At 38.4% G+C, this 25608-nt stretch overlaps 1 protein-coding gene across 2 annotated transcripts; it reads left to right on the plus strand.

Annotated features, from left to right (window-relative positions):
* The first annotated feature begins 11088 nt into the window (after window positions 1-11088).
* On the plus strand, window positions 11089-22036 carry LOC307135908 (uncharacterized protein). Of its 2 annotated transcripts, XM_079832629.1 has the most exons (4): window positions 11089-11151; window positions 15298-15334; window positions 16885-17028; window positions 19432-22036. In XM_079832629.1, the coding sequence occupies exons 3-4, from the start codon at window positions 16950-16952 to the stop codon at window positions 20133-20135; spliced, it is 783 nt and encodes a 260-aa protein (XP_079688755.1). In that variant the 5' UTR covers window positions 11089-11151; window positions 15298-15334; window positions 16885-16949; the 3' UTR covers window positions 20136-22036. The 2 variants fall into 2 exon arrangements, with proteins under 2 accessions (XP_079688755.1, XP_079688756.1); XM_079832630.1 differs by lacking the exon at window positions 15298-15334.
* The last annotated feature ends 3572 nt before the right edge of the window (window positions 22037-25608 follow it).

Below are 25608 nucleotides of genomic sequence, written 5' to 3' on the forward strand. Positions count from 1 at the left end.
CACAAAATATTTCATGTTTTGTCTGGTCAGCTTCATGTCATTTGTAAATATGCATCCTTTCCTGTCATTCAGACCTGCAACACATTTCAAAAAAAGTTGGGACAGTAAAGCATTTACCACTTTGTAATGTTGCCATTCCTTTTCACAACACTTACAAGACGTTTAGGGACTGAAGACACCAAGTGATGAAGTGTTTCAGGTGTAATTTTGTCCCATTCTTCCTGCAAACAAGTCTTAAGGTGGGCAACAGTACGGGGTCTTCGTTGTCGCATTTTGCGCTTCAAAATGCGCCACACATTCTCTATTGGAGACAGGTCGGGACTGCAGGCAGGCCAGTCAAGTACCCGTAGCCACTTCCTCCGCAGCCAGGACTTTGTAATGTGTGCAGAATGTGGTTTTGCATTGTCTTGTTGAAATATGCATGGACGTCCCTGGAAAAGATGCCTTCTTGAAGGCAGCATATTATGCTCCAAAATCTCTATGTACTTTTCAGCATTAATGGTGCCTTCACAGAAGTGCAAGTTACCTTTGCCAAGGGCACTGACACAACCCCATACCATGACAGACCCTGGCTTTTGGACTTGTTGCTGGTAACAGCATCCTTTTCTTGATCCTTTTCTTCTTTGGTCCGGAGCACACGGCGTCCATTCCTCCCAGAAAATACCTGAAATACTGATTCATCTGACCACAGTACACGTTTCCACTGTGTGATGGTCCATCCCAGATGCCTCCGAGCCCAGAGAAGTCGACGGCGCTTCTGGACACTGTTAACATAGGGCTTCCTTTTGGCACAGTACAGTTTTAACTGGCATTTGTGGATGTAACTACGTATTGTGGTACTTGACAAAGGTTTGCCAAAGTAGTCCTGAGCCCATGTGGTGATATCGCTTATAGATGAATGACGATTCTTGATGCAGTGCCGCATCAGTGCCGCATGCAGTGCCGTCTCTGAGGGATCGGAGATCACGGTTGTTCAGCTTAGGCTTGCGCCCTTGTCCTTTACGCACTGAAATTCCTCCAGATTCCTTGAATCTTTTAATTATGTTATGCACTGTTGAATGTGAAATATCCAAATCTCTTCCTATCTTTCTTTGAGGAACATTGTTTTTAAACATTTCAATAATTTTCTCACGTATTTGTTGGCAAACTGGCGATCCTCGGCCCATCTTTGCTCCTAAAGGATTAGACCTTTCTTGGATGCTGCTTTTGTACCAAATCATAATTACAATCACCTGTTGACATCACCTGTTTCAAATCACATCATTATTTAACCATTTTACCTCATTACTAGCCCTAAATTGCTCCTGTCCCAACTTTTTTTTTAAATGTGTTGCAGGTCTGAATGACAGGAGAGGATGCATATTTACAAATGACATGAAGTTGACCAGACAAAACATGAAATATTTTGTGTTCATATTGTCTGCAATGAAATACAAGTCAAAGTAAATTTAGAAATCACTTCTTTTTTTTCTTTTTCTTTTTGCGTTTTCCATACTGTCCCAACTTTTTCTGATTTGGGGTTGTACTATACCACTAGCTACCACTACCACTACTACTACTACTACTACTACTAATAATAATAGGCCCAACAGTAACCAGACAGTTGATTGTCCCCATTGACTTCCATAGTAGGAAAAACATAAGTTGAGGGAGAGTTAAAGATGACCACATTTTCATTTTGGGGTGAACTATTCTGTTCACCAACATCAGAGAACCAAGAAATATTAACTTAAAGTCTCAGGGGTACTTCTTGTAAATCCTTTACATGCAAGGGGTTCTGCTGACAAAAGAGTTTAGGAATCTCTGGACTAAGTCGAGGAGAGGAGCGGTTACAAAAGAACCTGTGGCTCTTGGTGTTGCTGTAGAGAGAAAAAAGCCTCTCGATCACCCCCTGGAGGAGAAAGGAAGAATGACGAGGCTGAGCTGTCCTTTTCCTTTGCCGCACTTAAAGCAGACAAAAGAAGAGAGAAAGTAAAATGTAAGACAATACAAGAAATGTGAAAGGATAAAGGAACAAGCAACAGAGCTGAGTCATGGTGAAGTGTATTAGCTGAGAAACTTTAGTGAAGATAAAGCAAAAGCTTACAGCACCTGGTATTCCCAGGCGGTCTCCCATCCAAGTACTAACCAGGCCCGACCCTGCTTAGCTTCCGAGATCGGACGAGATCGGGCGTGCTCAGGGTGGTATGGCCGTAAGCGAATACTGAAGTCAATAGTGAGCTATTTAAAGAAGGACTCACCGGCAGCACCCCTACACACGTCCGTCCCAGGCTACAGCTGCAAGAGAAACACCCCCCCTTCCCCCCTCAAGTGTTTTCGTTCATTAAAAAAGAATTGAATAAAAAATAGGACCGACTTTTGGAGGATTTAAAATAAATGTATGGAAGCCCATTCTTATGTAAACCCATTCCCGCCACATAAGCAAAATCCAGCATTAAAAAAAAAATTGGAAATTAGGACATACTTAAATCATAATTATGACATAAAAAAAGTTTAATTAAGAAATTAAGACATCAAAAGTCATAATCATGAGATATTATTGACATACAAAAATTGAAATTATGACATAACTAAATCGAAATTATGAATTACTGCTCATCGATGTGACGCAACCGACACATGATGAGTTGTGAACACATTAAGGAGTAGCCTAGCCCAGTGGTTCTCAAAGTGTGGTACGAACACCACGAGTGGGACTCAGGCTGCTTTATTCTTCCCATTAAAGACAGGGGCAGTGTCATCCATCTAGTCGTCTCTTCAGACACCTTCAACAATAAAGGTTCATAATTAGCTGAACTAAGGGAACTTATTTTGGGGGTTATTTTAATTCCTAGGTAATCAAAACCATTAACAGCATTAACAAAGGGGTGTACTAATTTTGGATTCATTCTTTCTTGTTCATTAAGAAACATAATTGAGGATTTTTCTTTATTAACTCTAAAACCAGAAAAATCACCAAACAGGCCCATAAGCTTTAGAAGGGAAGGTATTGATTTTTCAAGCTCTGATAAAAATACAATGGTATCATCAGCATATAAGGCAATACGGTGTTCTAAAACATCTGTATGAATACCACGAATTACAGGGTGTGATCTAATTGCTATTGCTAGTGGTTCCATGGATAATACAAAGAGTAAAGGCGAAAGTGGTGAGCCTTGTCTAGAACCACGAGTTAATTTAAATGGTTGTGAGATAAAATTGTTAGTGAGTCCCTCCGCATTAGAATCAACTAATAGAATTTCCATCCACCTACGAAAGTTATCCCCCAAGCCAAACCGCGCAAGCACCTCCATCAAATACGGCCATTCCAGTCTGTCGAATGCCTTTTCGGCATCGAGCGACAAGATGGCCGTATCAGGGGCGCCATCCCCGGCATGTATCAAATTAAGTACCCTCCTAACATTATGGAACCCTTGACGATTCTTAACAAAGCCATTCTGGTCTGAATGTACCAGCTGAGGCAAGACCTTCTCAAGTCTCATTCCCAAGGCTTTCGCAATAATTTTTGCATCCGTATTCAAAAGTGAAATTGGTCTATATGAGCCGCATTCTACCGGTGACTTTCCTGGCTTCAAAATAAGAGTGATCAGAGCACTTCTCAAAGAGGGAGGGAGACATCCTCGTTGAAAAGCCTCTACATACATATCCAGCAACGGACCTATTAATTTATCTTTAAATTCTCTATAGATGTCAATCGGGAGCCCATCCGGACCCGCCGCTTTACCACCCCTCATTTTAAGAATAGCATTAGAGACCTCTTCCAACTCCAATACACTATCTAGCTCTAGCTTCATCTGTTCGGAAATAGAGGGAATATCCAACCCATCTAAAAATGTAGTTTGAGTAGAGACACTCATAGGAAATTCGGTTTGATAAAGAGATTTATAAAACAATACAAATGTACCATTAATCTCAACCGGATCTGACGTAATTTCTCCCCTCCCGTTCCTAATTTCATTAATAGCTCTTTCTGATTTTAATTTTTTAAGTTGCCAAGCCAGCAGTTTACTGGGTTTCTCACCCTGATCATAAAAAGTTTGCTTCAATCTTAATATACTATATTGTTTATTGTAAAATATAAGTCTATTTGTTCGGCAACAAATTTAATAAATTCAGAATTCTGCAACCATCTAGGCTGCAAGCGCCATCTAGGGGAACTTTTAGTTGTTTGAGAGTCTATATAAAATAATGAGATGGGGGAATGATCTGACAGAACCGCACTGTCGTATATACAACTTTCTATACTAGGCAATAAAGAAATAGAAATTAAGAAATAATCTATACGAGAAGAGGTTTTAGACAAAGAAGAGAAACATGAATATTCCCTTTTTAAAGGATTTAATGTTCTCCAAGGGTCGCATAGATTAAGATCTTTCATAGCTTGTTGGATCTTCTTTCTACTTTGAGAGTGAGAACTGTCCTGTCCTGAAGAGCGGTCAAGCAACGGGTCAAGAGTGCAATTAAAATCACCTGCTACTATCACTGTTCCAGGTAGCGAGGCAATCAATAAAAATAGATTTTCAAAAAATGCTGGATTATCCTCATTTGGGGCATAAATATTAACCAGATTAATAATATTACTCATATAAATTCCCTGCACTATCTGATATCTACCAGCCCTGTCTGTAATGTTCTTATTAACTTGGAAGGGTACGGCTTTATGGATCAACACCATAACTCCCCTAGAGTGAGAAGAAAAACATGAAGCCAAGACCTGACCCGGCCATCTTCTTTGTATTTTTATGAGCTCCTCTTTAAGTAAATGGGTCTCCTTAAGGAATACTATAGAGGATTCAAGTTGTTTAATCCTCGTCATCACTTGCTAACCATTTTAATCATCCCCCTTACATTCCAGGAGGTAAATTTAAGTTTCTTTATCTGTGAGATTTTGCTTCAATTTAAGACAGATTGTACAGCATAACAATAGTCTATATATAGTAAAAGGTTTTTCGATGTGTAAGTTAAGGAAAAAATCAGCCAAAATAGAGTTAGAATAAAGAATATAAAAACAAGTTAAAAACTCAAAAACCTGCCAAGAACCCCCACCATTAGCTGTTATCCCGAACTGAACAGCCTGACATCCCCTCCCCCCTTTATCACCTTGGGATATAGTTATGTCCCCACACCATTCCAATGTCAACAAGGGAACAGTTAATCCGAACCAAGTGCATATATGAATCAGGAAACAAAAACACATAAAACACACACAGAAAATGTGTGAATCCCCTGGCTTAATGTGTTTAAAGTAAAAATAAATAAATAAATAAATAAAATGAATAATAATAAATCAATCAATAAAATTTTATTTTAAACAAAAATAATAATAGTGATAATAACATTTAGGTTAGCGAACTTTCCAAATAAGTGAGCCTCTCCCACAATATGTAGTGCATTGGTTTCAAAAATTGTAGGCTACTAGAAAATTCCAGAAAAAAAAACAAAACAACTAATAACACCATGAAAAACACCATGGAAAAACCGAGCCATCAGTAACACATTACTGGAAATGCTGGAAATACACTAGTAGTAGTAACTTACTTAATAATAAAGTTGAAGTGAGAACCTACCCAGCTGAGAATAAAGTAGAGAGAGATGTTTGTATGCTAACAAACATACAAGTTCAAGTCACTTCTCGCTAGGTCTCGAGACTTTAGAAGAACTGACAACCGTTCTTTTAGGTTCTCTCCGCTTCATCTGCACTTTGTACTCCCTGTAGAAACTTTTCTGCATCAACCGGGTCCTCAAACTCGCGGGTCTTTCCATCCATTGTCAGGCGCAGCTTGGCAGGGTAAACTATTCCATAATTGACGTTCAGGGATCTCAGCTGCTGTTTAACCCTGTCAAAACGCCTCCTCTGACGGTGAAGTTCCGCGGACAGATCGGGGAAAAATCTGACCTCATGATCTCCATACATGATCTTTCCTTTAAGCCTGGCAGCTCGCATTGCTCGGACTTTATCTTGAAAGTTCAGAAACTTCATGATCAGCACTCTCGGGAAAGATGATCGACTGGGTTGTGAACGACCAGGTAGTCTGTGTGCTCTCTCGATGATGGGCGGCGTTGGGAAAGTTGTCGGGCCCAGTACTTCAGGTAACCATTTTTCCAAGAAGGCGGTCGCGTCAGGATTTTCCACCTTTTCAGGTAGATTAACCAGTCTGAGGTTCGATCTCCGAGATCGGTTTTCCAGATAATCTAACTTGTGTGAAAGGAAGGCTAGTCGCTTAACTACCTCTTCCATCTTGCCCTTCTCCGTATTAACTGTATCTTCTACGTTGCTAATGCGCTCTTCGGCCATATCCATGCGTCCTGAGAAGTCCCTCACATCTTTTTTAACATCATGAATCGCGTTAAGAACGCCATCGATCTTTGTCGCGAAGTCACTTCTCATCATGTCTAACTTTTGAATCACATCTAGATTTTGGCCGGTGTTGATACAGATTTCTTCGGATTGGGGAGCGCTGCATGCGTTACCTGTTGAGCTAGCCACACTGCTAGCATCCCACTCGTCATCTTGTTCCTTGAGTGGCGAAGAGTCCGATTTTTGCTTTGTTTTGGATTTTTTCGAGGGCATTTCGATCGTTGATTCACCTCAAAACGTTCGTAAAACAAAAAGTCGGATAATATACAGGATTTTCATAAAATAAGCCAGGAGCTCACAAAAAGACGTGCACTCAGCTCGGAGTCATAACCACGCCTCAAACACCACAAGTTAATCCTAGTGGGGGAGGTTGTGCAAAGCCACAAAGAACCTGGACACAGGTTTTTCCAGGTTTCGGCTTCTCATCACCAGGCTTGAATTTGCAAACCTTGACATGTCGCCACAGAGTTTTCTTTAAGAAGAGTCCTTTGCAGTAAATGCAGTGTATAAAACTTTCCCCATCCAGGTTCTTTTTGGGCAGTTTCTGCGGAATCATCAGTCCTGCATGTTCCCTTTGTTACGTAGATACTCCAGTTGCATCCTCCTTTCTTTTGAGCCCTTTGGATGACTTAATGCTTTCGCTACCTCTACCTCATTTCTATGCTTTCGTTCCAGATGTATAGAAATTTTTGTAAAAGCACCGTCACAAAAAAGCACTGCTGTTTTTTTGCTTGCTTTTTGATTCTGTTCACAGCTGAACTGCTCCGGACTGGCAAAGTCTGTAACTTTTTTTCTTTACCTTTTGGTGAAGCAATAAGGCTCATGCTACTATCCGATGTGTAACTCTCTGATGTGTCAGGAATGTACCTTCCTCACTGACAGATAACTCATGTTCACTCAAACCATCTGAGTACTCAGCAATCTTCCCTCTAGCCTTGAAAGACAATGACCATTCAGTTAATTTAATCCTCTATCACAGGCTATTCTCTATTCTATTCTATTCTATTCTATTCTATTCAAGCTATTAAAGTAATTAACACTTACTCTGGTGTTTTTTGCTCTTTTGGATGCTGTGGTACAAGCGGAATGTTGTTCACTCATTGCAAATGGTGCATGATTCCGTCTGACGTCATCTTGAACGTCTGTATGGTCATCTTTACTGTTTACATTGGAATTTTCAAAGAGATCATCCGAATCATCACAAATCACAGATCTCTAAAAAACAAACAAACAAAAAACATCAGAATGACAAGTTTTAAATGATATAGAAAAAAGTATGTTTATCATATAATGAAAATTTTTTTACACTTTAAAATGAATGTTTCCAAAATCTGTATCTATTTAATCAACATTTGTTAAACGCGCGATCCGTGTCTATCAATTTAAAGGGATATTTCCCCCAAAAATGAAAATTCTATCATTAATATTACTCATCCTCATGTTGTTCCAAACCCATAAGACCCTTATTCGTCTTCAGAAACCAGATTAAAATCATTTTGATGAAACCTGAGCTTTTGCCTGCCATTCTAACTCCAGATGGAGGGAAAGAAAGCACTTGGATTACATCAAAAATATCTTAAGTAGTGTTCTGAAGATTAACAAATGTCTTGTGGGTGTGAAACGACATGAGGGTGAGTAATTAATGACATAATTTTCATTTTTGGGTGAACTATCCCTTTAACAACACAGATCATGAACCATGCAGCCTTCAGATTGGGACAGCCTTCGTAGTGCCGCTGGGACGCAACCGCACTTCAAATGTGGCCTTCAGAGGTGCAGCCTTCACATTGGGACACAGCTTGTAACAGAATGAATCGGCATTGAATAAATGGTTTACTAACTCATTAAGAGCCCCTCGCTGACACAATGTAACCTGCTATGAAACACAATGTAACCTGCTATGAAAAACAGATAAAACACAGACTGCTTCTCAAAATCAGGTCTGCCAATATTATAAAATATTATTTATTGACCAATAATAGCCATTATAAACTTTGTATGTAATATATATAAATATAAGGATTAGTTTTAGTGCAAAAAAGTAATTTGATTGCAATATAATTATTATAATAATTACAATAAAATTATTTGTAACTAGTTTAAATGAAAAAAAGTAAATTTTACAATTGAATTACATTTTTTCTCTTCTATTATAACTGTGTACTGAAAGGTTTGTTATTTGTTAATGTTCTTATATTTAATCATTGTCATTGCATGATTTGCATGTGCTGTACTTTATTTGGACCATTTTGTTTTTTTGGCATATTTGTATAAATCTATTTACCTTGTTTAGAATGTTGTATTATTATTAATGAGATCTCTGATTGTAGTGCTTCAAAATAATCTTGAGAAGTCCTTGAAAGTCCTGGAATTTCATTTTACATGATCTCTGCGAACAATGAAAAAGCTGTTATCATTGAACACTTTTTTGTTATTTCAAACTTGTATGACTTTGTTAGACGTTGGGCGAACAGCAGATATTAAGCATAATGTTCTTATTCACTGTTCTCCTTTGAACCAAATAAAGACTGAGGTTTAAATGAACACCTCCCTTTGTGTTCAACAGAGGAAAGAAAGTCATACAGGTTTAGACTGGAATAATGGGAGGATGAGGAAATTACAGATTTGTCTTTTGTGTGAGTACATACAATGAGTGACTAAATGTGTGTGTAGTATCAATTATTAGGCCTACTTATGTTAATGTAAATTAATCTTAAAATATACTTTCAGGGAAACACGTTACTACAATACAATATGAATAAATAATTATTTATTTGTGTATAATTTATAAACAGGACATTTATTGAACTGGCAGATTGTAATATATATATATATATATATATATATATATATATATATATATATATATATATATATATATATATATATATATATATATATATATATATATATATATATATATATATATATATCAGTCCCTCCAGAAAAACGCGATTATGCGATCGCGTGATTTAACGCATAATCAGCCAAAGTCCGCATATTCATGCGGGGGCCGCATTTTTTTCAAATACGCCGCACTTTCGCCGCATAAATTGCCTATTTCCGCGTGCAAAATATGCGGGGCTATCATGATTTCATAATCCCCGCATTTTCGTTGCAAAAAAAGTCATATATATTAGCAGAAAGTTGAAAATTTTTCGTTTACTTCACACAAGAGCCGCCATTTCCGCCTATTGCCATGGGAACGTTTTGAAGTGACGTGATTACCCGACGCGAACGTCATCGAAAAGCTTCAAACCCCGTGGAGAAACCATAGATACCGGTGAAACCATGATGAAGCACAAACTCCCATTGGCCAACAAAAATAACAGCAAAAGAGCAAAGCAGTTTCCCTGTGTGCTGACTGATTTCAAAACACAGCTTTGAAGCGTTATGAATCAATGAGTCGATTCAGCGGGTTGGATCGCCAAAGTCACGTATTTCAGCAGTTTGACACGCGATCCGAATCATGAATCGACTCGATGATTCATAGCATCATGACGCTGTGTTTTGAAATCAGTCATCACTATATAAGTCGTTATTTAGTTTTTTTTGCACACAATAACTATTATCGTCGCTTCATAAAGTTATTGTAGAACCACTGTAGTGAGATGGACTTTGTAACGACGTCTTTAGTAGGCTACCTTTTATGGGTCTTGAGAGTGTACATTGTGCCAATGGAGGCCTTTCTGAGCCATCGGAATTCAACTAAAATATCTTCATTTGTGTCCAACAACATAAAGGGAAGTCATTAATGACAGAATTTTCATTTTTAGGTGAACTAACCCTTTAAGAGATTGCACTTTGTGCATTGGAAGCACTCAAATGTCTGTTTTGTATAGCGACATCTGTAAAACAGGAAGTTATTTATTAATTTTTTCAGAAGTTGTAGCATATTTCTTTTGTAAAGCTACAGAACTTGATTGACTAAATGTTTTGTAAATTTGAGCCATTATTAAGGTCTTCAATAAAACAAGATGAGAACTTAAATATTCCAGCACTTTCTGTGATGTAGTGCTTTTTTTCTCTTTCTCATCAAACCGCAGTTTTTGCAAGTTCCCGCAATTTTATCGCATAAAATTGCATAAATATCCCGCATTTTTCATCGCATTTTTTAAGAAAACGTGCCGCATAATCAAGGATTTTTGCCCGCAACAATCACAAAAAAAAGCCGCATTTTTCTGGAAGGACTGATATATATATATATATATATATATATATTATAGAAACTGTAATACATAATAGAACTTACTTTTGATTTCATAAAAATTCCGTGAAATATTACATTTTGTATTTGGGCCGAACCTTTTAGCAATAATAGTTGGTATTTAAGAAATTACATTGATAACATTTTATTGCTTCTTTTACTTATATTGATTCTTGGAAAAAAACTAAAACAAATTATATATATATATATATTTATTTATTTATATATATATATATATATTAATTTTTATTTATTTATTTTTTACACATTTTGCACATATTGCACATATTTTTAAACTCAAATTAACACATTGTCAAAACAGACTGACTGTATGAGTTTCAATGCGGACACATGTATAAACTCTGCTTTACTAACTCATACACTCTTTGTAACATGTTTGTTTTTATCACATTTGTCACTGTTTTAAGTTTAATATAGGGATTATCTGGTAAAAATAGTAGACAGACATTTATCTGCACCTCTGTGATTTTAGACAGCTGAGTGTGAACGGGACTTTTATTTTGGTGTGATGTGACGTCATAAAGCTGCGCAGCTCGTGCATCTGTTGCGATTCTGCTGAAGAAAGGTTTGTGTTTTAAGCATTTAATCTGTTTAAATCGATAGAAACCGTCAAATGATTCACGGGGTTTACAAGCAACGTGAATATACTTTATTCAGTACTGAATATAACATTGTAGTGCTTTATCTAACTTTAATGAAGGATATTTTGTGTGAGTAAATCGCCTCCACACCAGTAACAGAAAAGATGCGTCTCCTTTCTCTTCCTCTATCGCGAATCTGTTCATCATAAACACGAGTTCAGTCTCTGGCGAGTAATAATGGAGAAACTGAACTTTTTGACACTCAATCAGCCCCTTAGTTATCAGGGCATTGAGAAGGACACAAGTCAATGGACTGACTCCGCCTTCATTCATAAAAAGATGCCATTGAACAAATAATTAAAATATACTGTCTTTGTTTTTTCTACATTCATTTGGTGATTTACTCATTTGGAAATTATTACATTATAAAATATTTAAAAACATATTTTAAACAGAAAAATGTGAATAATCTAGTTTAAAACCGCTCTAAAAGAAAGTATACGTTAAAAATATTTTGTGCCTACACACTATCTATCTACCTTTTGTATTTATTGCATAGCATATTGTATGTTCAGGGATGGCAGACTGATAAGCAGACATGCTATTTATGACTGGATTTAACTTTTGAAACAGTGGTAAAAGTGGCTCTCCTATTGATTTAGTCTTATCAGTGTGGCTCTCCTGAAAAAAATAGCGAAGACCACTGCTCTAAATGTATTTTCTTCACTATTTGGCATGATTTCCAAAGTATTTTGTAATCCTGCACAAAATTGCAAAGCATTTTTTTCTCATAATATACAAACAAGCATTGTCTGATGGATGTCCATTTTACAAAATATTGTGGTGCGACCATTAGAGTGCGGATCGAGCCGCATTTTTCTGTCCGAACCCGACCCGTCCCATCCCCAACAGGCATTAAGATATTTATGTCCGAGCCCGATACAATTAAAATACTAATGACATGTTTTTGTGGAAAGCCCGCTTTTATTAAGCAACTGTGAAGGCATTCTGAAATGATTACAGATAAGCGCATCAGCGCGCGCACACGGGGCACACATTAACACAGGGCCAAATCAAATAGCAAATTAAAATTAAATGAACAAAGGTCTACCAAAAATGGGCCAAGCTAACAGAAAAAAACCTTAACGTAACACAAATGCAGCATATTGAAATGAAAACTTACACTCTTACTAGGGGTGCTCTGATTGATCGGCAACCGATCTCGATCGGTCGATAATCGCTTTGGGATGATTGATCGGCGGTCTCCAAAAAGGCAGATCTCATAAACCGATCGCATGCTGACGACACATAAAACCTGCACCTGCCGTGAGAGCTAGGGCATGATACGCAGCGACACAGTCTCATTCTCTTTCCAGCGCGGGTAAAATAATTATAATGCTGAGGGTGAGGTACAATTCATATTTCTATATTAAATAACTTACGCAGTCATTTGAAAACGTTCCGTGGGACGTACGTTCACAAACAGCGCGCGTGAATCACCGCGTGCGCGCGCTCTCTCTCCCTTTCAAAATGCTCAAATGGCTTCACATCAGCGCATCGCATGTGCACTAAAATCGAGCTGCACAGTTGACACAGGATTTGCCACTTTGCACAATCGAGGCAGTGTCGCATCGTCACTAAAGTTGATCATTTGCATTTATTTTCTATAGTCTTGCCAGTGTACCAAGCACGGTCTGGAGAGACACACACACACTAGGGATGAAACGGTATGGAAATTTAACATCACGATTATAGTGACCCAAATTATCACGGTTATCAATATTATCACGGTTTTGTTCAAACGAGATGAAAGTATTCAAAAAGAACAGATGCACACACTTAAAACATTTCAACAAGTTTTATATTTGAAATTCAACAAACAAAAAATAACTAAAGCAGCTCTATGCACTTTTTTAAGCTTGATTCTGTGGGATTTCCTTCCTTAATGGCCATCGTCAATAGCAACGCATAATGCATAAATAATAATAATTTATCGTAAATATAATCTCTAATATTATCTCTGTAAATATATTCTCAAGCAATATTCTCATCAGTGTTCAGCAATGATGCATTTAAATCTAGCATATTTTGTGTTAGAGCCCAAACAGTATCCTAGTGAAATAATGCATATCCATATTTCCATATGATTTGACAGTTTATTTTATTAAATATCAAAATGTGTGCATCATACCTGACACCTAGATGATCACTTTACAGTCAGTTTTATGACTGTCATTCTCTTCAAATGCTATTGAAGTTTGAAACGTGTATAACGTTACCAATGTTGTGTGTAACTTTAGAGACGGTCCCTAAATTCGCCAGGGTTATGCCAGTCATATCAGATGTGCTGTGGTTCTGCTGTGTGTAAAACTATTTTCGCTGCTGAAATAGAACAAAAACAGTCCAACACAGTATGATGAGTGAATCTCCAGCGTACATCGCACGTTTATCTGCTTTGAGTGCAGATTACAGCGAGTGAGCGCGGCGCACGCTCTGAACAAAACTCCAGCTAATCTGAACGCCTCTGATTATGAGACATTGCATTCATAAACTCAATATAAACACGTGTGAGTGGTTATAATGCGCAACGCGATTATAACAGACGGCTTTTGAGAAGACTATAATAAGTTCAACAGCCAGAGTGGCTAGTGTGCAGCCGAGATAACGTTATACCCGCAAATGGTGGTTGTTAATGTCAAGCCCTGATTATTATTAAATGTCACCATAGTCTTGTCTGAATTTGTTCGTTCGCTTCACGTTATTATTTGCCAGTTGTAGTTTTGGTATTGAGGTCAAAGTCCACTTGCCTTGCGTTCGTAGTTTTTAAGTGTTCCCCCTATTACAGCGACTTTCTTCTGGCATGTTCTGCAGACAAGGTGACCATCTTCGATTAAGTTTCCCTCAGGACTTTTGTAAAAGGCAAAATATGACCATACCTCAGATTTGGTCCTTTTAGAGGCTGAACAATCTCCAGAGTGCTGTCACTGCCTTCTTCCATTTCTTCTCATTCAAAAACAGCGGTGCGGTGCGCTGCGTCACACTGACGCTGACTGGTCAAGATTTACCGCGAGTTCTCACAATCGTGATAATCACACGCGGTTTTAATGATAATTAAATTTTCTACGATATTACTAACAGTCACTAAATTTTATCGTGGTTTATCGTGAAACCGGTATTCGTTTCATCCCTAACACACACACACACAGGCCATCTCACAAAAAGCTTGCGACTACAAATTGCGCTGAAATGGTCAGATACACACAAATGTATGTACTAAATTACCGTCTTGACGAGTATGCACGTAAACCCCGTCGTGAACATTTTGTGCAACTGCATGTAACCGTATCCGTGTTCGCTCTTAAAGTGACAGCTGTCGAATAAACTGCTGCTGTTGTCTCTGAGTTTCTCTTTGTCTTGTTGTTTGATGAACCTTTATGACACTCACTGCTCTTGAATGACTAACTTTTGCAACCTTAAATGTAAGGATTAATCTAATTTAATTTATTCAGGGAAGACCAATATTAATTTACATTTGATTTCTTATTAAATGTCTTTAGTATTTCTTACCTCAATACTAATGTTAGACCTACCTAAAAAATTGTTTTTAAAAACAAAAATGCACTGCATGATCAAATATTAAGGTGAGATAATTATATACATTTATTATATAAATTTATTTGGGAAAGATGGCCTACAGTAGCCTTAAAAGTGATGACGATTTCAAAACAAAGCATCATGAAGCTTCAGAGTGTTATGAATCACTGAGCCGAATGATGATTCGGATCGCGTGTCAAACCGCCAAACTGCTGAAATTTGCCGATTCAAACCGCTGAATCGACTCAGTGATTCATAACGCTTCGAAGCTTCATGATGCTTTGTTTTGAAATCGTCATCACTATGTAAGTCATTATTTAGGGGTTTTTTTGCGCACAAAAACTATTGTCGCCCATTCATAAAGTTATTTTAGAACCACTGTAGTGAGATGGACTTTGTAACGACGTCTTTAGTACCTTTTAAGGGTCTTGAGAGTGTAGAGTACCATTGTGCCAATGGAGGACTTTCAGAGCAATCAGATTTCATATCTTCTACTAAAATCTATCTACTAAAATATCTTAATTTCTGTTCCGAAGATGAACGGAGGTCTGACGGGTGTCGAACGACATGAGGGTAAGTAATTAATGACAGAATTTTCATTTTTGGGTGAACTAACCCTTTAAGTTATCTCATTTTCTAAAATAAACACTTGGTGGTTCTTCAAGGCCTGACTCAGTTAATTTAGAGTTAGTTTCATTTCTACAAATGGTGCAAACTCTGCAAGATTATAGATAAAAGATTACCATTCCCCTGCCATTCTGTGATCGGCAATCGGCAGATCATGATCTTGGTGATCGGTAATCGGTGATCGGCCCCAAAAATGCTGATCGGAGCGTCTCTAACTCTTACCATTTTTCTCGAAAACTGTATGGCTACTAAACTGCAACATGGGATCTATTTATATAATCCATCAATCAAAGTTTAGGCTAATCCAGGTTTTTATGCAGAAAAAGGATTGCATCAACTGTGGATGGCTTAAAGGCTGTCCTCCTCTGCTCGATGGTCCTGCCAGCAGCGCTGAAGTTGCGCTGCCAGTCACATGTAGCCTAATATGCAATATGCACGCACATGTTGCACGTTGTCACAGCTACATAAACAAATTTCCACACACCATGTGGTGCGACCTCAAAAAAACAATGAATATTAAGTTATTTCTACAAATATATATATTTTTAATGATGCATTTCAAAGTGACCTTTTTTGGGAATCTAGCTTGTTTTGTTTAGGTGGCCAATTCTATGTTTATGTTCATTAAAACAATTCTGTGAAATTAATAAAATATGGTTTAAATCTATCTTTTGTATGAAATTTATTGTTTATTGATCTCTTTAAATAGATTTTTAATAATATTCAAGATCTTCATGTCATTTGGAGCGAACACTCATCATGTGGTGCCACCAATAATAGCAATAACTGTATTAAATAAAAAAATGAAATATCTAATTTCTGTGGCTGAAATAGGAATCAGTAATACAGAATGCTTAAGTGAATGGTATTTTTAAAACATTTTGATCAGTTTTATGCAATTTACAAGAAAAATAAGTCTATTAACTACATTAAGAAGGCAACTCTGAAATTAAAAACAAAAATGTGAGATCAAAAACACAAAAGAAATGTTAATACTTTGTTTATAAACACTTCCATTACTGAGAACTTGTAAAAAAAAATGTTACGCATATTAAGGAAATAAATTAATTTTAAGATAAATCACGGTCGCACCGCATTACATTTTTTTAAGGCCACAGCCAATTCATTGAGATGAAAAAACAGTCAAATCACTTAATTTGAAATTCCAATATGGATTTATGTGTACACAACGTTCTTAATGTTTGATAATTCTTTTGTATTTTAAAATTGGCTAGTCAAAAATCCTTACGTCATTGACCCAAATACTACACACTGCACCTTTAAGGTTGAGCCACTGGAGTCACATGGACTATTTTAACGATAGCTCTCTTTGGAGGGGTCAGAGAGCTCTCGGATTTCATCAAAAAATATCTTTATTTGTGTTTCGAAGATGAATGAAGGTGTCACAGGTTTGGAACAAAATGAGGGTGAGGAATTAATGACAGGATTTTCATTTTTGGGTGAACTAACCCTTTAATTATTCTCATCTTAAACAGGACAAACACACAGGAAAAACTCCTGATTAAAGTGACTGAGATCCACGTGACACACTGTTATAAAGATGGAGTTTAAAGACGAGAGCGAAAACCTGAAGATTGAAGAAACATTCAGAGTGAAACATGAAACTGAGGAACAAAAAGGTTGGTTTCATTCTCAAAGCTGAACTCAATCATTTGATCCTTATTCAAATCTCCAGCTCTACAGAAATGAAGGATATTTTGTAAGAATTTAATTTGAGTGTCCTGATTAAAGTGCTATTAAATGACATGAAGCAGGTCAGACATGTTAAGATCACATGACCAGATAAATACTAATGCTACCTTCAAGTTAGGAAAAATAATATAGATGTAGCTTTTTTTACAATGTGTGACATGAAAACCATTCATTTATCCTTTAATTATATAACAGTATCTAACAAAATCTTTATTTAGCAGAAAGTCAAGCATGAAATGTGATTGAATAGCTTTACACTTGTTGTCCATAAGGGATTTTTTTCATCCTCAAAATAAGACGGGTCTCTTAAATGAAACAACTAATTTGTTTCCTTTTTAGAAATGTTTTAAGTTTTATTGCTGAAATTGCATACATTAATATCTGTGAAAACCAATTTAGTAGAAAAAAAATAAAAAAATCAATTTCAAATTACTTTAAAAAGGTAAACATAGAACAACCTATAAATCAAAATAATAATTATATTATTAATAATAATAATAATACTTTTTGAACATTGCATTTATGTTGTGCAACTTAACTTTCAAGTTTCAGCTTCAGCTCAGGCTTGACATAAGGCTTTACTGTCTTCTGAAGGCTTTGGGGCTTTTGTAAGAAACAAAAAAAATTGGACAGGAAGGAAACTTGGAACAAGGACAATAGTAGAGATGGGTGGATCAGCTCTAACATCATCGAATCCGCTGTTAAAAACAAACCATCCACCCGCACATGATTTTCTCTGATTTAGATCCTCACCCGATTGTCACATTACAATTATTCAAATTCTCAGTGTTAACTGCGATAATATTGTAACATATTAGCTACACTGAAGTGCGTTGCTCATTTGTTAAATAACTTAAACCAGGGTCGACAACCTATACACCAAATGGAGGAGTGACTGCTGGAACGTGAGGAGAAACGGGAGATGTCATGCTGCGTTCACACCAAACGCGAATAGAGCGTCTGGCGCGTGTGATTTCAATGTTAAGTCAATGGAAAGGCGCGTTGACGCCTCATTAACGCGTCCAGTTCGCGCAAATTGGACGCGAATTGAGCGTATGGCGCGATACGCGCATTACACGCGAATGGTGCTTTTGTGCATTCACGCGTTTGAAGCGAATTCGCGTCTGACGCCCGAGTTGAAAAATTTGAACTTTGGCATCAATTCGCGCCGCGTTAACCAATCAGGAGCCTGCTCGCTGCGGTCACGTGGTAAAGTGACATGATGAGAAACCCTGCATAATTTAAAAATACTAGTAGTGTGTCACAAAATGTAGTTTTAAGACTTTTTCAGGTGAGAATGTAGATGTTTAAAGCTCAAAGCTGTGGTTTATTTATAAAGAGAGCGCCTATTTAAAAAAAAAAAAAGAGATCCAGGTGATCACCGCTCATAACCCCGGCGAGGGCAGCCTTTCCTCGGCCAGTCCTTCTGCCGTTTGCTGCTGGCTCTGATGTCCTGTAGTGGTGCGTCTTGTGTGGATCTAACGGCCGATCTTTGCTCTCATGAATCTATAATCTGTTGTCTGCCAAATCGTTTTGACTGAGGGCAAAGAGAAGTTTCATAACTTTATGTTTTAGGATATTTAAATATACGTGTAGTGAAGATAATGTAGGAGTTGCCTGGACCACATGTGTGTGGCTATTAATGTTTAATATATATTTTTAATGAAAATGAAAGAGGCAGAGTGGTGTTTTATGACATATTTCTCCTGGAGTGCCTTGAACGCGCGTCAATTTCGCTTCCAGCGCTCGATTTCTATGCTCGTCCAACTCTCTGCGTACGCGCAAATGCATTCAAAATGTTCGCGCGATTTTGACGCTCTATTCGCGTTTGGTGTGAACGCAGCATTATGCTTTATGGCAGCATTATGGCACCCTGACTGAAGGTAAAGACGATTGCTAGTGACATACTAGGCATGCGCATGTCTGTTATAATTGATGCACAAACTGTGCGCTCTTGGCTCACGTAATAAAGTTTTTTTTGGACGATTATTGTAATGAAGGTAAAGATGATTACATTGACATGCAGGAGTCATACATTAGGCACGTGCGAGTATGTTATTGATGCCCAAACAAACCGTGTATGTGCGCTCTCGGCTCACTGATCGCTATAACGTCGTATTTCTGCATGAACGCAGTCCAATATATTCACGTAGTTGTAAAAATGAATGTAATGTTACTGTGGGCCTTGCACTAATGATTCGGAGAGGAGGGGGGCCTTCAAGTAAAAAAGGTTGGGAACCACTGCTCTAGGGGTTAATGCTTTACATGTATAAATGTTTTTATCCATGTTGTGTTGTTCTATTGGTTAACTTTTGTCTTTTTTGCCTTAGACCTGATACAGTTGAAAGAGGAGTGTGAAGTACTAAAGGAAATGGAAGAAAAAGATCAATATGGGAATGATCATGATTTCATAACTGAAGAAAAATCTTTTAGTTGTTCACAGACTGAAAAGAAAGAAACTATACGTCATGTCACCCGCTTTCAGGGTAGAAAGGGCTTCAATCAACAAGGAAATCTTATAGACTACATGAGAATTCACACTGGCGAGAAACACTACACCTGCCAACGGTGTGGAAAGAGTTTTGATCGACATGTAAACCTTAGAGTCCACATGAGACTTCACTCTGAAGAGAAACCCTACACGTGCCCTCAGTGTGAAAAGAGTTTCAAATATAAAGGACAGTTTCAAGACCACTTAAGAATTCACACTGGAGAGAAGCCGTTCACCTGCAAACAGTGTGGAAAAAGTTTTGCTCTAAAAGTAAATCTTAACAAGCACTTGAGAGTTCACACTGGCGAGAAACACTACACCTGCCAACAGTGTGAAATGAGTTTTGATCAACATGAAAACCTTAAAGTCCACTTGAGAATTCACTTAAGAGAGAAACCCTACACATGCCCTCAGTGTGGAAAGAGTTTCAATCAAAAAGGACACTTTCAAGAACACTTAACAATTCACATTGAAGAGAAGCCTTACACCTGCCAACAGCGTGGACAAGATTTAAAAAAAAAGGAAGTCTTGATCGTCACATGAGTGTTCACACTGGAAAGAAGCCTCACACCTGCCCTCAGTGTGGAAAGAGTTTCAATCAAAAAGGAAGTATTGCTCGTCACATGAGAGTTCACACTGGAGAGAAGCCTCACACCTGCCCTCAGTGTGGAAAGAGTTTCACACTGAAAACAATCCTTAAGATGCACATGAGGGTTCACACTGGAGAGAAGCCTTACACCTGCCAACAGTGTGGAAAAGATTTCAGCCAAAAAGGAAGTCTTGATTCCCACATGAGAATTCACACTGAAGAGAGGCCTTACACCTGCCAACAGTGTGGAAAAGATTTTAAACAAAAAGCAAGTCTTGATTGTCACATGAGAGTTCACACTGAAGAGAGGCCTTACACCTGCCCTCAGTGTGGAAAAGATTTCAAACGAAAAGGAAGTATTGCTTGTCACATGAGAGTTCACACTGGAGAGAAGCCTTACACCTGCCCTCAGTGTGGAAAGAGTTTCACACTGAAAGCAATCCTTAAGATGCACATGAGAATTCACACTGGAGAGAAGCCTTACACCTGCCAACAGTGTGGAAAAGATTTCAACCAAAAAGGAAGTTATGATTCCCACATGAGAATCCATACTGGAGAGAATCCGTTCATTTGTGATCAATGTGGAGAGAGTTTCAGATATAGAGTCACCTTTAAGCACCACATGAGGATTCACTTATGAGAGAACTGTTTTATATGTCATAAAATAAAATGTACTGACGGTTATTAATATCGTTTAAAATTGTATTATCATTCAAACTGTGTTTAACCCTTGTGTGGTGTTCATATTTTTGTTATTCAGCCAGTGTTCGTAGGTCTGGTGGACCCGCTGCATTTTTGAGTATTTAATTCAACACAATCAAACAATTTTATGCTAAAATACTCTACAGATGTTTAATTCAACCCAATTACAAGCAATATAAACAGCATATATGGTTAACATTTGCCCTTTACTAGCCTGGATGCCAGCCGAACTTAGCCCCGCCCACAACATTTTTACTCGGGCAGTTCGGTCGGGACTTGCTCAATAGAGAAGTAATTATGCCCGGACAGAAACTGTTCGGACCAATGAAATTGTCAGGGCGGGCTTTAGACGATGATGGACAGATGATAAACAGTAACGTAATCATCGACGTCATCAAAGAGCGCTTGGGTTGAGTTTGCTCTAATCCTAAACGGAGAACTTGTTCATATATACATTCACCTTTACTATTTCTCTCAGAAATGATGATCGTTTTGGTAAGTACTCCGTGTATCCTTAAATTCTTTTTTTACAACACCGGCAAAGATCGTTTACACTCATCTTTTTCTTCTAACGTTAGGCTACTTATTCCAGCGTGCGTGCAGACAGGGTTGCCAAGTTTTTACAACGAAACCCGCCCAATTGCTAACGTTCCTCAAAACTAGCCAAAAACAAGCCCAATAGCTTTCCAGGGGGGTTCTCCGGGAAAAAAAGGCATTTGGGGGGTAAAATATGTGTTATTTTGGCAGGGCTGCCTGCTAAAATTCGCATTCCTGGGTCTGTATATCACATAATTGGGGTTGCTTCAACCCGTGGACTTGGCAACACTGTGCAGTTGAGTTCTGTTGACATTTGACAGCTTCGTTATGCGTCGCTCCGTTGCTCTGATTGGTTGTAGGTCTATCCAATTGAGGTCTTTCCTGGTTCGGTTGAAACACGCCCCATAATCACAGCCCAACGGAGCAGTATAAGACTCATATTCTGACTAGAATTGAGTATGACGACGTCAGGCTAGCCCTTTACCCTTGTTAGATCACATTTATGTTTTAAAGTGCTTCTCGTTTTTTGTTTGATTTTTAATAAAATGTAATAAATGTAGCAGGTGAGGTTGCTGAGACCGGAAGAGGGTATGAGGGCCGGCCCACTGGCATTAATTACTTGATCAGGTGGCTGGCACTAATTACTTGATCAGGTGGCTGCAGGGTGCTTTCTTTTTAAATGTGTCTAAGACGTGGACGGGTGAACAATAGTGTGGTGTGCGTTCGAGGAGTGAGCCTTGGAGTTAAGCTGTGCGGTCAGGAGAATGTGAGTCTTTTTCTTTGGAATGTTATGTCCATGGGTTTGTAACGTTAAACTCATTTCCCATTGAGTAGCGCTTAACACGGCTCATTGTTTGTTTGTAGCTCGGCCTGGTGTCTGGTGCATATGGTGACCAGTAAATGGTACACGCAGTTACAAGTCTACATTGCTCACAGTATAGCGAGTAACGTTAGTGATTCCATACGGGTTTGCAGCAACGTAAGTTTACTTGCTTCCTTTCTCCCTCAGACGTAGCATATGCTATTTATAGCTCTGATTGTTTCCTGTTTGATTATCTATGAACAGAAGCAACGCTGACGCTGGTGAGTGTGCTCAGCTAGTCACCCACACTGTTAAACTTCATTGGCTTCGAATTCATCTACTGTAGGTCCTACATCTACTGGCTTCAACTGTAAGTCTATTTAATTCCTTTGTGTAGCCATTTGATTGACGAAGGCCTGTATGCAGTTGCTACTAAACCTAGTAGTTCAATCATTGCTCATATCATATGCTTTTGCTTACAGGAGGATTACTTCGTCTGTCCAACTAGCCACATTTTCTGAAGTCCATCCTGAAGTCCGTTTTGCAGAGATGGACTAAAAATGAACTCCCAAAACGTACTGCCAGATTCTGGAAGATGAATTCTTCAAACAGTGGTACTAGAGGATGTGGTGCTGGTCCTTCAAGAGTCACTCTCAACCTATCTGTCCATAAAGCCTATAAAAAAGCAGGCTTCATGTATTTTACAACACTTCAGCTTATGATTCTTATTTAGTGGGGGTCATTTTTTAGGATTCTTTACCTAACTGAAGTCTCTGAGATCCTGACACCTTGCACTTCTGGAGACTCCAGGTAGGTTGCAGCTCTGGAAAATGGTGGCGCTGGAGACTAAAGGGTTCCTTTAATTCTTCACCTTAATTCTTAATTCTTTTGCAGTTAACAGGTGTCTTTTCTTCACCACCTGTTTTTGTCAGATCCTGCTGACCCAACAAGCATTTCACTGTCCAATGGTCATGCCTTAACTGCAATGTCTAGTATTGCATTAGTATTGCATCCTTCTCATGGGCATTTAATACTTTTTGACTTTTCAGTCTGAGTTAAATCTCTTTTTTGGCTCAATTTATCTGTAAAAGAAAACATGCCTTATAATTCTGCACACCTGAATATAAGGTGATTTTCATTTCCAGCCTTCATGAACAATTCTATATCACTTATACATTATTAAATACTAAATCAATAGTAGTTATTAGGATTACTGTGGTTTGGAATTGGTCAAATGTGCCTGGAAAAAAAATATGATCAGAAAATCAACGTGCCTAATAATTCTGCACTCCCTGTAGAATCTTGCTTTAAAAAGTGCTTAGAGCTGCTTGTTTTATTTGTTGTTTGTAGATTTTCAAATATAAAACTTGTTGAAATGTTTTCAGTGTGTGCATTTGTTCATTTTGAACACTGTCATCGCATTTGAACAAAACCGTGATAATATTGATTATCGTTATAATTTGGGTCACTATAATCGTGATATGAAATTTTCATACCGTTTCAGAATTAGAATGAGCTTTATGGACAGGTATGTTTACACATATTAGGAATTTGTTGTAGTGACAGAAGCTCCACAGTGTAACAGAATGACGGTGAAAGACACTAAATATAATAAAAATAGCAATATACAAGTACACAGACAAAGTGAAAAATAGCAAAGACACAATATACAAATTTAAATAAATTAGATAATGTTTCTCGTTTATTGTCAAGTGTTCATGAGATGGATTGCCTGAGGGTAGAAACTGTTCCTGTGCCTGGTCGTTCTGGTGCTCAGGGCTCTGTAGCGTCGACCAGACGGCAACACTTTGAAGAGGGAGTGTGCTGGATGAGAGGGATCCAGAGTGATTTTGCCAGCCCTTTTGTACACTCTGCATAAGTACAGATCTTGGAGAGTGGGGAGGGTTGTACCAATGATTCGCTCAGCAGACCGGACTATCCTTTGTAGTCTTCAGAGGTCAGATTTGGTAGCTGAGCTGTACCAGATGGTAATTGAAGTGCATAGGATGGATTCAATGATGGCAGAGTAGAACTGTTTCAGCAGTTCCTGTGGCAGGTTGAACTTCCACAGTTGGCGGAGGAAGTACTACCTCTGTTGGGCAATGTGGATGTCCCACTTCAGGTCCTTAGAGATGGTGGTGCCCAGGAACCTGAATGACTGTTTTTTCAGTGCTGTCCATGATGGTGAGTGGGAGAGAGCAGGGGGGTTTCTCCTGAAGTCCACGGTCATTGTTTTAAGCGTGTCATTGTTTTAAGCGCTCTAGGGATGCAACATAAAGGACACAAAGACCGAAAACTGTCAATCAAAAGTAAATTTATTAAATATAAGAAGAAAAAAAGGGACTGTAGAGACAAAACAGTGCCACTGCTACTGCAGTGCTTGCTGCAAGACGAGAGAGAGAGTGAGAGAGCATGGGTCCTAGATTGAAAAAGGCTCCCTTCAGGTGACACCAATTAGCCGGTTGATTGCTGGTGAGGATCAGGGAAACTGCAATGAAACACAGATTAAACCCCACCCTTAAAGTGTTGCTATAGGAAGACCTATGGCAAAACCTACAAGTGCATGAACTAGACAAACAAACAAGCACTTACGACCTTGACAGAGCATCCGCCAAAACATTATCCTTCCCACGAATGGGGCGGACTGCAAGATCATATCTCTGCAAAAACAGGCTCCATCGCATTAAGCGATGGTTAGTTTCTCATGCTGTGGAGGAACACTAGGGGGTTATGATCAGTGTACACAATAAGCGGAACACTGGATGAGACATACACCTCAAAATGAGTCAGAGCAAGAACAAGGGCCAAAGCTTCCTTTTCAATTGTAGAATAGTGCTTTTGATGGATATCAAATTTCTTAAAAAAAATAGCACACAGGATGCTCAACTCCCACTGAATCATCTTGGAGCAGAACAGCACCCACACCGAAATCACTAGCATCCACAGCTAGCTTGAAAGGTCTATTAAAATCAGGGGCAGCAAGAATAGGAGAACTGCTCAACAATGCCTTCAGATTGTCAAAGGCCGCTTGACATGACTCAGTCCAAACAAAAAGAACCTTGGGACTAAGCAGATTAGTTAAAGGTGTAGCAACAGTGGCAAAGTTCCTGCAAAAACTCCTATAGTATCCTGTCATACCCAGGAAACGTTTTAGTTCCCGTCGAGATGGTACTGCAAAATTCACAATGGCCTCCACTTTTGCTCCTACTGGAGACACATGACCATGGCCAACAACTTTGCCCAAGTAAGTTACTGTGGCCTGCCCAAACTCACACTTTGAAAGGTTCAGGGTCAAATTTGCAGCCTTTAACCGCTTGAACACATCCTCAAGCTGGGCCAAGTGCTGAGACCAGGTAGAATTATAGATGACCAATTCATCAAGATAA

Source organism: Gobio gobio, assembly GCF_949357685.1.
Source record: "Gobio gobio genome assembly, chromosome: 13".
Taxonomy (NCBI): Eukaryota; Metazoa; Chordata; class Actinopteri; order Cypriniformes; family Gobionidae; genus Gobio; species Gobio gobio.